The sequence below is a fragment of the Ambystoma mexicanum genome, chromosome 6p (assembly GCF_040938575.1).
Source record: "Ambystoma mexicanum isolate Mex_15411 chromosome 6p, UKY_AmexF1_1, whole genome shotgun sequence".
Classification (NCBI taxonomy): Eukaryota; Metazoa; Chordata; class Amphibia; order Caudata; family Ambystomatidae; genus Ambystoma; species Ambystoma mexicanum.
Window position 1 is genome coordinate 372,458,603 of NC_090935.1, and position 15,276 is coordinate 372,473,878.

General features: G+C 45.5%; 1 protein-coding gene across 1 annotated transcript in view; it reads right to left on the reverse strand.

The window, feature by feature from the left end:
- NUP155 (nucleoporin 155) overlaps positions 1-15,276 on the reverse strand; it is a 1,628,423-nt gene that overhangs the window by 916,610 nt on the left and 696,537 nt on the right. The window contains exon 20 of the mRNA XM_069627148.1: positions 5,462-5,577. Coding sequence (XP_069483249.1) covers positions 5,462-5,577 — 116 coding nt within the window. The remainder of the gene's footprint in view (positions 1-5,461; positions 5,578-15,276) is intronic.

Sequence of the window (15,276 nt, forward strand, 5' to 3'; positions counted from 1 at the left end):
AGTTCATGGAAAGGTATTTTCGAATGTTTGGGTGTGGACGCATTTAGGGAGCCTGGTGCGTCTTTGTGGTTTAATCCTGCTATTAGGATGGATGGTAATGTGGTGTTTTGGGTGGACTGGTTTTTGGGTGGTGTGCGGTGGGTGGTTGATCTGTTTAAGGACGGTGTTTGGGTGACAGCAAGGGAGTTGCAACTGCGCTTTGGCATTGAGAATTTTAAATCTTCGGATTAAGGTTGAAACGGGCTATCGGGGTGGTGGACTTTGACAGGAAAATGGATTTGTTTTTGTTTACTAGGAAACCAATTGGGAGGGAAGGTGGACTGGCCAGTTGAGTGTATAAGGAGATTGAGTCCCATTACAGCGGGAATGACTTGTTAAGAGAGGAGATGGGTAGGAGATTGGGTTCGGATATTTCTGAAGATTTGTGGCGCCGGATGTGTGAAAATGTTAAGTTATGTTCTTTGGTGCTCACGGAGAGGTCAAGACAGATTAAGATTCTTAATCGAGTTTTTTGGACGCCGGAGAGAATGGTGAGTAGAGGGATGTCGGAGAATTCGGATTGTTGGAGGTGTATTCATGTAGCAGGTTCGTTGGAGCATATGTTGTGGGACTGCAGGTTGGTGAGGTTTTTCTGGGGTGAGGTTGGTCGGGTGTGTGGGGAGGTGATTGAGGGTTTGCCTGCTTGGGGCTTCAAGATGGTGATTTTGGGGAATGATGTGTCTCTGGAGGATCTTACTATGAATCAGAACAAGTGGTTGTTCCGAGGGGCAATGATTGGTAAGAAAATTATTTTGTGTAACTGGAAGACTGTTTTGACTCTGAATGTTGAGACATGGTTGACTGAAATGTAAGATTTGGCAGCTTCGGAGAGCACACTTTTCAGAAGAGTGGGGAAAATGGGTGTATTTGAGAAGATCTGGGGTAAATTTCTTCAGCTATACTAAACTTGGTATTGTTCTTGTGTATATTGGGGTTGGGAGGGTGACTGAATTGTTGATGATTTGGTTGGGGGTTTACCTTGTAATGTATATAGTTGTTTTGTATACCGTTGTAAGTATATTGGGGTTCAATGTACTCAGTTGTATGTGGTTTTTACAGTTGGTAAATAAAAAAGGATAGTCAAATCTCAGAGGAGGAACACCGGGTCCCCAGCAACAATGCAAATTGGGTCCTGTGTGCTGCAAAGGATAAACACAGATGCCTTAAGAGATATGGAGGTCAGCAGACTCCATAGAAAAGGTAAAACAGAGAACTTTATACCAAACGTCAGAGCCCATAAGAATAAATGAGGATGAGGGAGTAAAAGGCTCCCCTCAATTCACGATAGAAAGAGAAAGGTCCAGTAGTCCAGCAACACATGCTGGGGGTGGAGGGGTCTCACTAGGAGAGGGGATTAAGCAGAACTGATAAATCTCCCTGACAATCATTACTGCGTTTAATCTACTTACCTGCTTGCTGAATAAGTGACATAATAAATTATGAACCTATGGTGAATGAATCAATCTGTATCTTAACTTATTGTGTGATATTACCTGTTTGTTTAATTTTTCAGTGTGTGCAGAAGGCCTAGAATAACTGTTTATAATAAAACGCGCCTGTACGCAAGTGCTTCTTCTACTTGCCTGTCGAAATTGAATTATTGTGGGTTATATTGTATGGACTCATTGAAGCCCCCTGACCCCACTTACACTCTCTCCCGAGAATAGCCTTGACTGCTCTCCATTTCTACCTTGATTGGGTTTTTGCTAACCTCTCAGAGTTCCCCGTTCACTATAAGTGAAATGGCCTCCTAAAACGTGTCCACCAGGCCAGAATCTAGAAATCCATCTTACAACATGGACGTGACAAAATCTGCCCAGGACTCTGGTGCATATCCTTGGTCCAGGGGTACAAATTTGGACACTTCACGCTGCCGCTGAATCCAGGCATTGCCCTCAAAGAGGCCTTTGGCTTGGCCCAGGTCGAGCCTGTGGGCATGAGATCTTTCTTCACCAACTTCAAGCCTGATGGACCAGCACAGTCAGTGCTGCAGGCAGTGTCCATTTCGACGCCGTACCCGCTGTGGCTTTCTCAAAACGTTCTAGCATCAGACTCTTTCATTCCTCCCATTTCTCTCTCTAAGGAACATTTGGTGTGTAGGACTTACACCTCTACTCAGAGCCGGAATTCCAACTGTGCCTATGATTTTTTTTGTGAGAGGACGTGGAGGAAGAGTACTGGTACTCCAGCACAAGTGTGATTGTTTCTTCGATTTTTCATGATGCCTACCCTCCCCCCTCTTTCTTAGGAGTAGGCTCCTCAGTATCTGCAACCAAGGATTTAGTAGCAGATTTAGATAACTACTTTGAAGGGGACATTCTAGTGTAGTTTTGGCAAGCATTTCCTCAGTCCTCAGGTCTGACTGACAGGGACCACATTGCTTGGTGTCATGTTCAGCTCCCAGATACCACACGCAGATACTGAGTGGGTCTGAGCTGGGGATCTTCGAGTTGCAGTTCTGCCGGTTTAGGCCACAACATACTGATGCAGTGAAAATTGGAATGATTTTGAGCTGTGTTGCGAAACAGCGTGTTGAGTGCCGAAAAAAGAAACAGTTATGGGGTTGTAGTGCACACCTCAAGTACGATCACCGACATCACGAACGCAGTAGAGAAGTAGTGCGGTAGAGGCAGGAAGAGAAGAATGCATCAAGCCGCACTACAACCCCTCTCAAATTCTTCCGAGCAGCTGATGCGGAGCGGAGGGTGTGAAGAATGATTTTCTATTTTCTGGCTTGGTGAGATGTATAGAAGGCCAACCTAGTATTGCGACAGGGACAACTCTGGGAGCTGAAGCCAAACCAATTCAAGGTAGCAAGGAGAGTGGCTTAGGCCAAGTCTCAAGAGGTGTGAGCTTGTAAAGGATCCACCATGAGCACACGCAGTGAAATAGTCAAGGAACTCACTTCGACAAACAGGTTTAAAAAATACAGTGAAAAACGACTACAAACAGCTAATACTATCACACAACACTAATAATAGACATATACACAGTCAATGGAGTAGGGTAAAATACATATCAAAACCCCTGCAAGTTTATAAAAGTTACCAAAGCTTTTAAGAGGGAGTTATGTGTTCAGGTTTCGTCATTCCAGTTTCTTTGGGCAGGTCCGGTTTACACAAGGAGCTGTATCTCATCTCGGATGCAGGACAAGGAAAGGATTGATGCAGCTGGTCTCAGGGCACTTGAAGCAAGGCAACAGAGTCGCCAGTAGCGACAGTCACTGTTGCACAATCACGCTGGGGCACCCAACTCTCGCAGCTAAAAGAAACTGGAATGACGAAATCTGGCAAGAAGATGCTTTGCCGTGCAAGCTAAGATTCCCCCAAAGGTTGAGGTAAAACTCTATACCACAATTCTCCTGCATGGGTGCCAAGGTTCGAGCTGGACAGTCCACTGGATGGTCCAGGGGCACTTCCGTGAACACTCTTTTGCAGGGCAAGCAGGAGACGTCAAGAGGAATTGATCCCACCACTCCAAGGGGTTGAACGACATTTGCAGGTCTTCAGAGATCACGTGCAAAGCAGGACACCACAAGGACAACAACGGGCTCAGGGTGCCAACTTTCTGCTGCACCGTTCCAGATAGTCCTTGGGTCTGCTTGGCTCTTCTGGATACTTGGGTCTTCGTACAAGTCGATTTGGAGTAGTTGCTGATCTGCGGGTCTGCATTTAGGACCCCTCCTCATATCTACAAGTCCAGTGAGTGCTCGTTCCTAGCTGGCCAATCCACCCATGCACACCAACAGAGGTCCAATCAGGGACCACTGCAGCTCTCATGCCCTCAAACACCAGACATCCTGGCACCAGTAGTGTGGATTGGGAGCAGACAGTGCCAGCCCACTTACGGAGTTGGTACACACGTGACCTGCAGTAGTCGCAAAAGACCCAGATTTCGTGGGCAACTGCATGCCCAAATAAGGAATTCCCAGGTCACAAAGATCAGGGGTGAAGCTAATGGACAAAATGTGTTGACAAAAGACCTTGTGGCACAGCCATAACGGACACTAGCCATAGTCATGAGCCAAACGCAGCTAGCGTGGTATGGCTCAGGAAAAAGTTGCAAAAATACATAAAAATGCTTCTGCTCCCACCAGTCCACTCCTAGGCACATTGTCCAATTACCAAAAAATCCTTAGTGGTAGACTAAGGCCCGGAAACGCAAGGACCCCATTGTGCAGAACAGTAATGTACTTTTCGCAATGAACTACAGTTGCCAAAAGTGGCAACAAATTCGAAAGTCTAAGATAAACAAAGTGTCTTAGTACTCACAGTGTGAAGGACATGTTAGTGTCCCATTAACAATGAGATAAAGCACAGTGGAGTGCAGCTGAAGGCTGTGCTCCACTGACAAAAGTCAGGACACGAGGCTGCAACAAAGACAAAAGGTTGGGGCGGGGGCGGTGCACAAAAAAAGAGGTAAATGCAGTAAACAAAATTTTCTGTAACACACTAATCTCTCTGGGCAGAGATGATGAGATTTGTAGTCCAAACCATCTGTAGAGCTAAAGGTTGTAGAATCCTGAGAGTATGACAGAAAACAGATCCAGAAGAAGTGTAGTTTGAGGCAAAATGGCATACCCTGAAAATGCAGAGAGGATAACATCCTCGGACAAAGGATGGTCATTCATAAACAATTATCAGCAATAAAGGAAATAATTGAACCAGCTGTCGCTGGTACAAATCGGAAGTATAGAGTGCTCTTACACCATTCACCCTTTTACAGGGACGCTCAGGGCCAGGACGATCTGGGAGATACCGAACGGAAGAGGCCCTTATGTTACCTAGTCAAGTGACATGCTACACTGTGTATCGTTAGGAGGGTCTCTGTAATATGCAGGGTTCAAGACCGCTGACAGGTCAGTTTAGCAACATGGTAGTTCCCCAAGGTCTACCACACATAGCCAGCGGTCAGATGAACCAAAAATCAGGGGTCTACTTTCTGTTGTAGGTGGCTCATAGGTCAAGGAACACAGTTAAGAAACAGTGTTGCATAGGGTACAGCAAGGAGTGTCTTGGCAGTTGGGTGGGGACGTACCAGAGGCAAGTCAACTCAGCCAGATGTTAGTTTCTAACGTGCAGCACTTGTGGCCAGTCCCGACAATCTTCTGCATTGAAGTAACTACAAAATATTCTGGTGAACGCTTTCAAGAATTATTTTTCTCAAAATCATCTGTTAGTTACATATCCATCACCATACGCTTTCGTACTGAAATTGAATGTTAATGAAAATGTTCTTTGAAATTCAATAACTACAGAAAGTCACTCATGTAATGAATGACTCTACATAGCTTTCAATTGTGTTAAAGCTCACCTGACAAATGTAGAACACTGGTGTTGTAGCAATATTTGAAATGGTTTATAATATGGATTACAATGGAATTCCAACTACATTTTGTTAAGCATTGCATGGGAGATTTTACCTTGGATTCCCAAGTGATCCTGTCGCAAATTGAGAGTTCCTATCTAGAAATTCCTGTAAACCTTTCAGTTCCTGTAGAACAGACTCAAGCAAATGAGGGGGTACACTGCTGTCCACCTGCAAAATAAATTTCACATATTTTACCTCTACCACAAACTTCAATTACTTTGAGTTGCAAACATTAACTGAAGTATGGAACTCAAAATCATTCAGGTTCCAGTAACATAAAAAGCTGGGCACAAGATCATGATGCTGCAGTCACTTATCATGGGACCTTTGATTTGTTTCAATGAACTCGAAATCACAACCTTAGTTTAATTTGTAATATTTTTGTGCATCAGTTTCTTGATAAACTTGTACAATGTGAATACGAACTGGGTGGTCGTGGGGGGGGGGGGCATCTCCCGCATTAGCGACACCCTGGCAGTTACCTGTACAATGTGACACAAATGGCCTTATAGGAACACGGACTAGATTAACTGATTTCAAGGTTTTTATTTGATTTCAACAGTAAGTATATTGGGAAGACATGGGTTAGTAATAGTGTTATGGCTGTCCCTTTGTGTAACTCGCAACCATCATGAGGACTCCCTTCCTCCCAAACGCACAATGTGGCTCTAATGAATGGTAACCCCTACCATTTTCATCTTGCTTAGTTGATGAGAAGCTAAACTGTTATGACCATCTCTGTCTGACTATCCTTGGCCCTTTCTAAGGGATTTTCAAGCTTTGTTGGACAGCTCCAAAGTGTTGTTCTCGTGTTGTTCTCTCGTTCTCTCTCTCTCTCGTTCTCGTTCTCTCGGTCTCGTTGTCTCTCTCTCTATCTCTCTCTCACACACATTAGTTTCCTCCAACTGTGTTCCTCCTGGTTAGGTAAGAATTTGTACAGTCCAACTGGTGTGGGACTAAACAAGAGTATCTCTTGGTATTAGGCAACCCACCTTTTAATCTAGATCTGTACTACACAAGTTGGTAGTGTGACTGAGCAGCCAGGCTTATCTTAAGAGGGGCAATGTGAATTGTAGTGCTGTGAAGTGAAGTGAAACCAGTAAATACAAGTTTCCAATTAAATACTTATACACTTAAAGTTATACAATACATTATGTATATTAAAAGTATTCTTTAAAAAGCAGTAATTAGCTGTAACATTACTCCCAATTTAGGATTCAATTCAAAAATTGAACAATAAGGCAGGCGAGTAATTGATTCATATGTTACACATGTTCCAGCAACAGATGACGACTTCATTTGAGGTCAGTATAGCATTTATATAGTATCAAACTTTGCAATGTTGAGTTTTTCAAGGAAGGAAATGTTAGATCAGAACAGACTGATAGGTTATAAGAGATTCTCCCAAAGGGATGCAGGAAGTCTTAGCCCAGCATTAACATATTCAACATTTAAAACCTGGAAGGGAACAAGCACTTCCAAAGACAATAGCTTCAGAAGGAGGGCTTTAGGTAGCCAGGATAGCCAAAGTCAATGGACAATGTAAAAGTTCTGATGCTCCTCTTCTTAGAAATATGTTCCTAAAATAATCAGTGTTCAAAAGACAAATCACAGCAACTCAAGAGGAGTCACCTTTAGAAAGCACAAGCTCTAAAGCCAATGCAGGTTAGTAGAGATCAACTTAGTGTAGGGGTAAATAGCACTCCCAAAGATAGGAAGGAGCCAAAATGGCAAAAGGAGAAAATTGCACAAGCCCACAGTACCAGGAAAATCAAAAAAAGTGTTCCAGCAGGTTGCCTTCACAATGTAATGCAGTAGACCCTTGTTCCGGCTCCTTGGTCGTGGTGACAAAAGAGAGGACGTCTGGCGGGCTCCTGCGGCTGCACTCGAGGGAGAGAGGGACTCGGCAGCAATTTATTTCCATCGATTCTGTGGTTTTGGCACCTTATTCTCAGTGCCAAAGAAGAAAGAAAAGCTCTGGTTAGGATTTCCTTGATCCTTCAGTCCTGGACTCAGATTTCTTCTTCTGTAGGGTCCTCTGGAAGCCCACGAAGATCTGGCCGGATTCGGACTTCGGAAGACAATGCACTATCAAGTGGTCGAGGTACCCCGGGTATTGGGCTTCTGCAACCTTAGAAAGTCGCAGCATGTCGGGGGTTGCACCAAATTAGAATTTGTCTCTAGTTGGTCCCAACAGCCTAAGGGAGCAAGTCGTCCTTTACGGGTCTTCCCTGTCAATTCGAAAAAAGGTTTCAGCACAGCTGCAGGGCTTCATCAGGTACTTTGCGGTCCAGGAGTGTGCTGCTGGCGTCTTCTCTCGTCTTCTGCTTCAGATGTTGTCCTCCGGTGGTTGACTCTGCTCTTAAGTCCCAAAAACCTTGCTTTTTATGAAAGTTTGCATTCATTCACAGCCCTAGGCTGTCAATCATACAGCAGGGTGACTGTCCGACAGCGAGCCGGCCAATTGGAACTGGTTTTACTCAGGCACACCTAGAGACAAAGAACAGGGGCGTTTCAGGACCCTCCCTCACTTCCTGCTTTTACAGACACCGGAGCCTGGGCAGGCTTCAGGGCAGAAGTCCACCAAAGGCAAACTACACAAAAGACACAAACCTGATGCAAACAGAGTAAAAGCCTAGAAGAAACTAACTGACGATAAACGGCAAAAAAATAAGACTGGGGCCATATTGGGAAAATAGTCACCCTTGTGTACAGCACAGCAGCTGATGTATCAGCCTGCAGATAAATGTCACTAGGTAGTAAAAAAAGAAACCACTGTCACCAGCGATTCAAGTGAGTTCAGTGCTCCAGATAAGATTTTGAGGTGGGAGTATTTTACGCATGATTTTTCAAATTCGAGCGTAAATGCAATTTCAAGAGAGTAAAAATTAGTTTTCTCCTCTGCAAGAGAGTAAAACTTATCCAATACATGCGTTATGGATATGAACACATTTTAAAAGGGTGCGTGCTTTATTGTGTTGGTCGCTTAGCTGTCACAGATTTGGTCTTTCAGTTGGAAATTCACCATCATGCATAAGAAGGCTATGCTGCTGACAAAAGAAATGCTAAATTGCCATCTAGTGGTGGAAAGTATGTTTTTTTAATGAATAAATCAAAGCGTACACGGTACGCAGTACAAAATTAAATGGTCCTTATTTGCCATATTTACATGCGTAAAAGGGCAAGATACGCACTTTAACTGGTAGGCTGAGTGAGTTAGTGTAACAAAATGTTAGATGAGGAACGAGTTAAAGGAATTAGTAAGTAAACCACCAACACTCCACATAGGGTGGTGTGTGTTGGGCCCATGAAGTAAAGGCAAGTAAGACGGGTGGAACTACTGTTTCCAAGAATAGTAAGATGGCCCCTAAGAACATGTAGTTAAATATTAATAGAAGTCCAAGGGACTTCTCAGTGGCACTGCACAAAAGGTGCTGTGTATCACAATGCAAAAGCAGATGCCTATGGAGTTTACCAAATTCCATAATACAGTAAGCAACATTGAAAATCAGTCAGAAAAACTCATGAGTGAGTGAGAAAAAGGTCCCACCCGCGAGTAAAAATTAAAAAGCCCTGATTCCAACAAAAGAGCTGGGGGTCCCTAAGGTTAAAGGGAATTGGAACAGAAATGAAAATTCTCCCCAACACTCTCCTCGTCTGACTCGCTGCTTAAGTCCATCTCCACCAGCTTCTCCACCTGGCTCTTTCCACCTCATATCTCTCTCTACACTCTTGCCTATCCCTCTCCCTCACCTCATCCATTCGCTCACCTCCCTCCAATTCCTGGTCTTAAAATCATGTATATTCCATCTGTACCCTGATATTTCACATACTATCCTCCTGTCTCCTCGTACAATCTTCTACCCTCATTGCTCCACCCTCACCTCTACTCCACCTTCTCTCTCCGCACCACACTACTAGCAAACTCAAATACCTATAGTTATTCACACACTGCCCCCCTCACTGGCTCTCTAGCCCTCCTCATCCTTTCTCTCTCTCCCCAACACCTTTCACGTACACATCACAACACTAGACCCAATTGGTACTGATCTCTCACACACAATGTCTTACACGCACACTCTGACACCACAGTCTGCTGTGTGTCGTCTTATCCTGGTCTGCCAACTCTACCACCGTCCTCAAAAGAAGACCTTTCATCCGTGTCTGGTATCGAGAAGGCTTTTATGGCTCAACCTTCCTTGCCATTGGGTCGATGTTTTAGAGGCCTCAGTTGAGGGTGACGTTATCAGATGTTATAACTAGCATGCATAGCACACGTAGCCTCAGTTCTTGTTCTCTCCCCCCTGCCCTCCCCGCCACATGAAGCAGACGTGGCCACAAATCGGGCCGCACCGTACTCAGCCTTGTTGGAACGAAAGCTGTAATAGCACAGAAATTTCTAAAGAGGGTTAGGTTGGGAGGGCGATGAGAAATACATTAAGGAACATCCAGTCGAAAGAATGTTACCAGGGGTAAGTAACTTGTTCTTCGAATGGATTGTATCCTCCAACGTATTCCTCATATTTGACAGACACCCAAAGCAGTATCCATAATTGGAGGAGGGTGAAGAATTTAATAAGATTTGAAATCAAAGGGCAGGACTGCCTTAACAAAGTCCACATCTCGAGCATGGGAAGTATCCAGGCAATAATGCTTGGTAAACGTGTGCATCGAAGGCCACGTTGCAGCATCACATATGTTCTTTATAGGGACAACCTTTGGCAGCACTGTCGACGTAGCCATGCCTTTGGTTGAATGAGCGCGCAAGCCCCCAGGACAGACCTTGCCCACCAAAGTATAGCATTCAGACATAGTGTGGATGATTAACAGACCAGGTCTGTTTAGACACAGCCTGGCCTAGTTTGTGTCCGGTATACCCCACAAAGAGCTGGTCATTCACTCTCACCTTGGACGTTCTGGACATATAAAAGCTCAAAGCTCTCCTAGGCTCCAACCTATGAATCCTCTCCTCTTCCTTACTAGGATGCTGAGGAGGATAGAAGGCAGGTAGCACAATTTTCTGACTCGAATGAAAGTCTGAAACTACCTTAGGTAGAAAGGAGGGTCTGACTCAACACAACCCTGTCCTCGTGGAATACAGTAAAGGGTGGCTTGGAAGAAATTGCTTGCAACTCGCTCACTCTACGTACCGATGTAAGAGCAATCAACATAATAGTCTTAAAGGTGAACAGTAACAGACATGAGTGTAAAGGTTCAAATGGAGCACCCATCAGAAATTGTAAGACCAAGCCAAGGTCCCAACCTGGAACCTGAAAAGGTGAAGGCAGGAACACATTTGTGAGCCCTTTTAGAAATTAAGTAACCAAGGGAATCTTAAATTAAGAGCATTCCTCGGATGAGCACTTAAAGATCGAGAGCGCTGCTAGGTAACCTTTAATGGTCCCCACCTGAGGACCTTTGTGGGCCAAAGAAAGCAAAAAGGATACAACATCCAGAGTTAAACACTGAAAAGGATAAACATTCTTTTCTCTACACCAGTCGTAGAACTTATTCCAACAGCAACGGTACAGAGACGCTGTTGCCGGCTGCCTGGCCGAAAAGCAACACCTCCATTACGTCATCCGGGAGGTCCCAATCCTTGTATCTCAATCTTTCAGAAACCATGCGTGAAGGTTCAGAGTCTAGACCTCTTGATGGAGAACCCAACCTCCCTCTTGTGAGAGAAGGTCCTCTTTGGGGAAGATGCATCGGATGACAGATGGACATTTCCAGAAATCTGGGTACCACAATCACCTGGCACAATCCAGAGCAACTAGGATCATGCGGCACCCAAACCATCTCAACCTCCTGAGCACTTGAGGAATGACAGGGACTGGAGGAAACGCGTACAGTAGTGGGAATTCCCAATCCACGACAAACACGTCTCCTAGAGCTCCTCTCGGAGGAAATTCCATTGAGCAGTACTGCTCGCACTTCCGGTTGGCACTGGTCGCGATCATATCCACCTGCAGTGTTCCCCAAAGGGCGAAGATCTCTTGAAAGAATTCCTGAGCTGCGTTCTCCTCTCCAGCCAGATGAACCACCGTCAGGGAGATTCCTTCCTGAATTGCCCAGAACCAGAGCTGCATCGCCTCTCTGCACAGTGGTAGGGACCCTTCACCTCCTCTCTTGAGGTAATGCATGGCCACCGTGTTGTCCGTCATTATCAGGACATTTGTTAGGGAGAATGCTCATTCAATGGCTAATTTCCCTTACCTAGTGAGTCCCTCAGCAGCTTTGCTGGATTTCTGGAGTTTATTTTTTCCACCTGTTAAGAGTGTGAGCTTTTCCCGCACTCTTACCTGTGTTTTACCATGTGTATTTTGACTGTTTTTGTGATTGTGGACTCTGGAGTACACCACTTCAGTAGCCTCACTCCTTTTGTGTGTTACACAGCACCTTCAGTGCAGTAACACAGGGTTGTCTCTTAGGCTTCCCACCGACTCCATTTTCTGGGGCTGACTACTGTCGCCCAGAAAAGGGTAAAGTTGCCATTAACTTTACATAGTCACTTAACCACGGATAAACTACACCCCATCTTATATGGAGTATTGGAAAGGGTTAATTCTTAGCCCTTTTTATCTGTGCCTCTTGGAGCATTGTTTTGCTCCCTTAACATTAAGACTTGGCTGGTGGCGGTGGTACCTACCCTAATTTTCCTAGCGCGGTTATATTATATAACGTGCTAACGTTTTAAGCTATTTTAGTAGCCTCGAACTTTAAACCTGCTTGCCCAAATACTTTTTATTTTGGCTCCGGTTGGGTTTAATCACCATTTCTTTTTGTTAACATCCTTCTTGGGTCTTTCTTTGCGCAGCAAATCAGATTTGCCTCCTTGGTTCGGCGACCTTTGGCGGGCTTCTGACCAGAAGCCCTCCTTTGGCGTCTGGGTGTCTAGGTGGGCTGAATGTGAGGGAGGGGTGTAGTCACCCCCTGCACAGGGTCTCCTTGGAGACCCAAGTCGCACTTTGTGTTGATTGTGGCTGAGGTGGTTGTCCGGGCTGGACAAGCCCCCTGCTCAGTGATTGACAGCCAGGCTGTGTGAATGGGGGATTTTGGCATAAAAGGCAGGACTCTTGGGCTAGAAGTCAGAGTCTCCACTGGAACTGCAAAAAGAAGCGGAGAAAAAGACTGCTGCTGCAAACCCTGATACCGGTGAAGCCCTGCTGCAGTCCTGAGCTATCTACCCTTCAACAACAAGAAAATATCCAGTCCGGAGTCTTCTTCCCTTGAGCCTGGTGGGATCAACCAGCTCACCCTTTCTTCAGTCAGAGCATCCTCTCCTGGGTCAAAATCACTGCTTTGCCGTAGTGGTCCGGATAGCTATCAGAAGAGCCCTCTCCTGATTTAAAGGAGCACACCGTTTATTCATTGTTGTCTTTTTTCGCTGCTGGCCTCATCCCTGGGTTTCCTTCCATCTGACAATATTGAAGTACTCTTGGCATCTCGAATCTTGAACTGTTCAATGTGTGATCCTCGGCAACTAAGCCTCTGCTCCATAGACACTGGCGCAGGCCTATTGACTTTAATCTGTATCTTTGAACAAGTCCTCCGATTCCCTTGCCTAGACAAAAGTATTGCCAGTAATTTTATCCCCTTTTCCCTTGTTTGAAATTCTCAAGTACAAAGTGTTTTGACTTCGTGAGCATTTCTATCCGCGGGTGCGCGTTAGTATCGCAAGACCATTCTGTCAAATCCTACTGTACTTACCTTGAATTGCTGGAACAAGTGGAAGTGGTTGTGTGTGGTGTATTTTACGTGTGGTTTTGAATTTATAGAGGTGAAGTGTTTTATGAACATATGGTTTTAAATAAATGTACTTATATTGTTTACCTGAAACCTTAAGTCAGTGTTTGCTTGAGTCACACTAATTGTGGTCCTTTGTGTAATCTCTACTAAAGCTCATTTACTCTTGAGATAAGTCTGGCTGCTCCGCTACTGCTACCACTTTAACAGTGTAGTACAGGCTTGTACCAAAGGTGAACTTGTATTACCACTTGTAGTCTTAATTGTGTGTAGTGGTCCCTAAGGGCACTGCACAGGATTCTGCCTAACAATATTCTTACCCCGTACATACAGCAAGAAAGCCTTCAGTGCTCTCAGCTCCAAAGGATTGATGTGAAGTTTGGACTCCGACGGAGACCAATGACCGCTGATGGCCAGATCGTTGGCGTGAGCTCCCTACCCGGTGAGGGAAGCGTCCGTCACTACAGTTACCTCCAGCAATGGCTGCCAAAAAGGCTCTGCCTTCATGAGGTTTTCCTTGCAGGCCCACCACAGAAGATCCTGTGATACCCTGACCGGAACCTGAAAGCGATCCAACATCTTGCTTGAGAATTGGGACCATTGAGTTCTGAGCGCCCATTGAAGGTACCTCATTCTCAGACGGGCCTCTGGCACCAGAAAAATGCAGGATGCCATGAAGCTGAGCAACCTTAAGAATTCGAAGGCCGGAAGACTCTCGGCATTCTGAAATGTTGTAGATATCTGGAGAATGTTCTGAGCCCTCACCTTTGGTAGCGAGCACTTCCCCAAGGACGTGTCTAAGAAAGCCTCTATGTACTGGAGCTGTTGGGAAGGTGTCATATGGGACTTCTTGAAATTGAGGGAGAAGCCCAGTCTGTGAAGGGAGTGACAGGTAACGTTGAGATGATTCAAAGCTTGTTCGGGAAAACGTGCCCTGATCAGCCAATCGTCCAGGTAGGGGTATACTCGTATTTCTCCCCCTCCAGAGATGCGCTGCCACTACCACCATCAGTTTGGTGAATACCCTCAAGGCGGAGTTCCACCCGAATGCAGGACTCGAAACTGAAAGTGTGATCCGCCAACAGCAAACCTCAGGTATTTCCTGTGCTCGAGATGGATCAGCGCATGAAAATAAGCATCCTGAAGGTCCAATGACACCAACCAATCCTGAAGTTGGAGGCACTGAAGTATCTGAGAATGAGTGACCACCTTGAATTTGTCCTTCCTGAGGAACTTGTTCAATTATCTCAAATCCAAGATGGGACTTAGTCACCCGTCCTTTTTGGAATAAAAAAATAATGGTAGTACCAGCTCTTGTTCTTCGCCACTACAGGCACTGGTTCTCTAGCACCTTTCTCTAGCAGGGTTAATATTTCCTGCACAAGGAGCGGTTCGGTAACCCTCAAAGAGTGTACTCACAGTGGATTGTCGTGAGGCTTCTGTAGAAAAGGAAGCCAGTACCCATAGGCTATGGTTTCCAGAGAACAAGCATTTGAAGTAATGACTCGCCATTCTACCAGATGCTGAGACAGCCTGCCCCCATCTGTCCCCCACCCCCTCCCCACCAGTGAGCTGTGACCGAAGGACTCAGAGCGGTTTTGAAGCGGCAGTTGCAGAGCCTGATGACAAAGAGGCTTTGGTACCTCTACCTCGTTCACCACAAGGAAAATTACATTGGCCTCTATGAACGGCCATTCCTCTCGCCCTTCCAAATGAGGAGTAGTAACGAAAGCGTCAACCCCTCCATTGCGGTCCACTAGGACGAAATGGCTAAAGCTGCCTAACAGCGGTTCCCAAAGACTTGGCGGCTGAGTTAGTGGTCTGCAGCTTCTCAAGGCTCACGTCAGCCTTGCTGACAAAAAGGTGAGACCTGTCAAATGGCATGTTCAAAAGTCCAACCGGCACATCTGGTGCAAAACCAGAATTCCGCAACCACGGAAATCTGAACATTACGGTGCTCGTAGCCATGGATCTGCTGACACTGTCAGCAACATCCAACCCAGACTGAAGGGATTCACACATGGCTTCCTTGGCGTCCTTGGCGTCCTTAACAATAGCAAGGAAGTCTTCCCTTTCTTGGCCTTCGGGAATATGCTCAGCTGCCATAGATATGCAATCCCA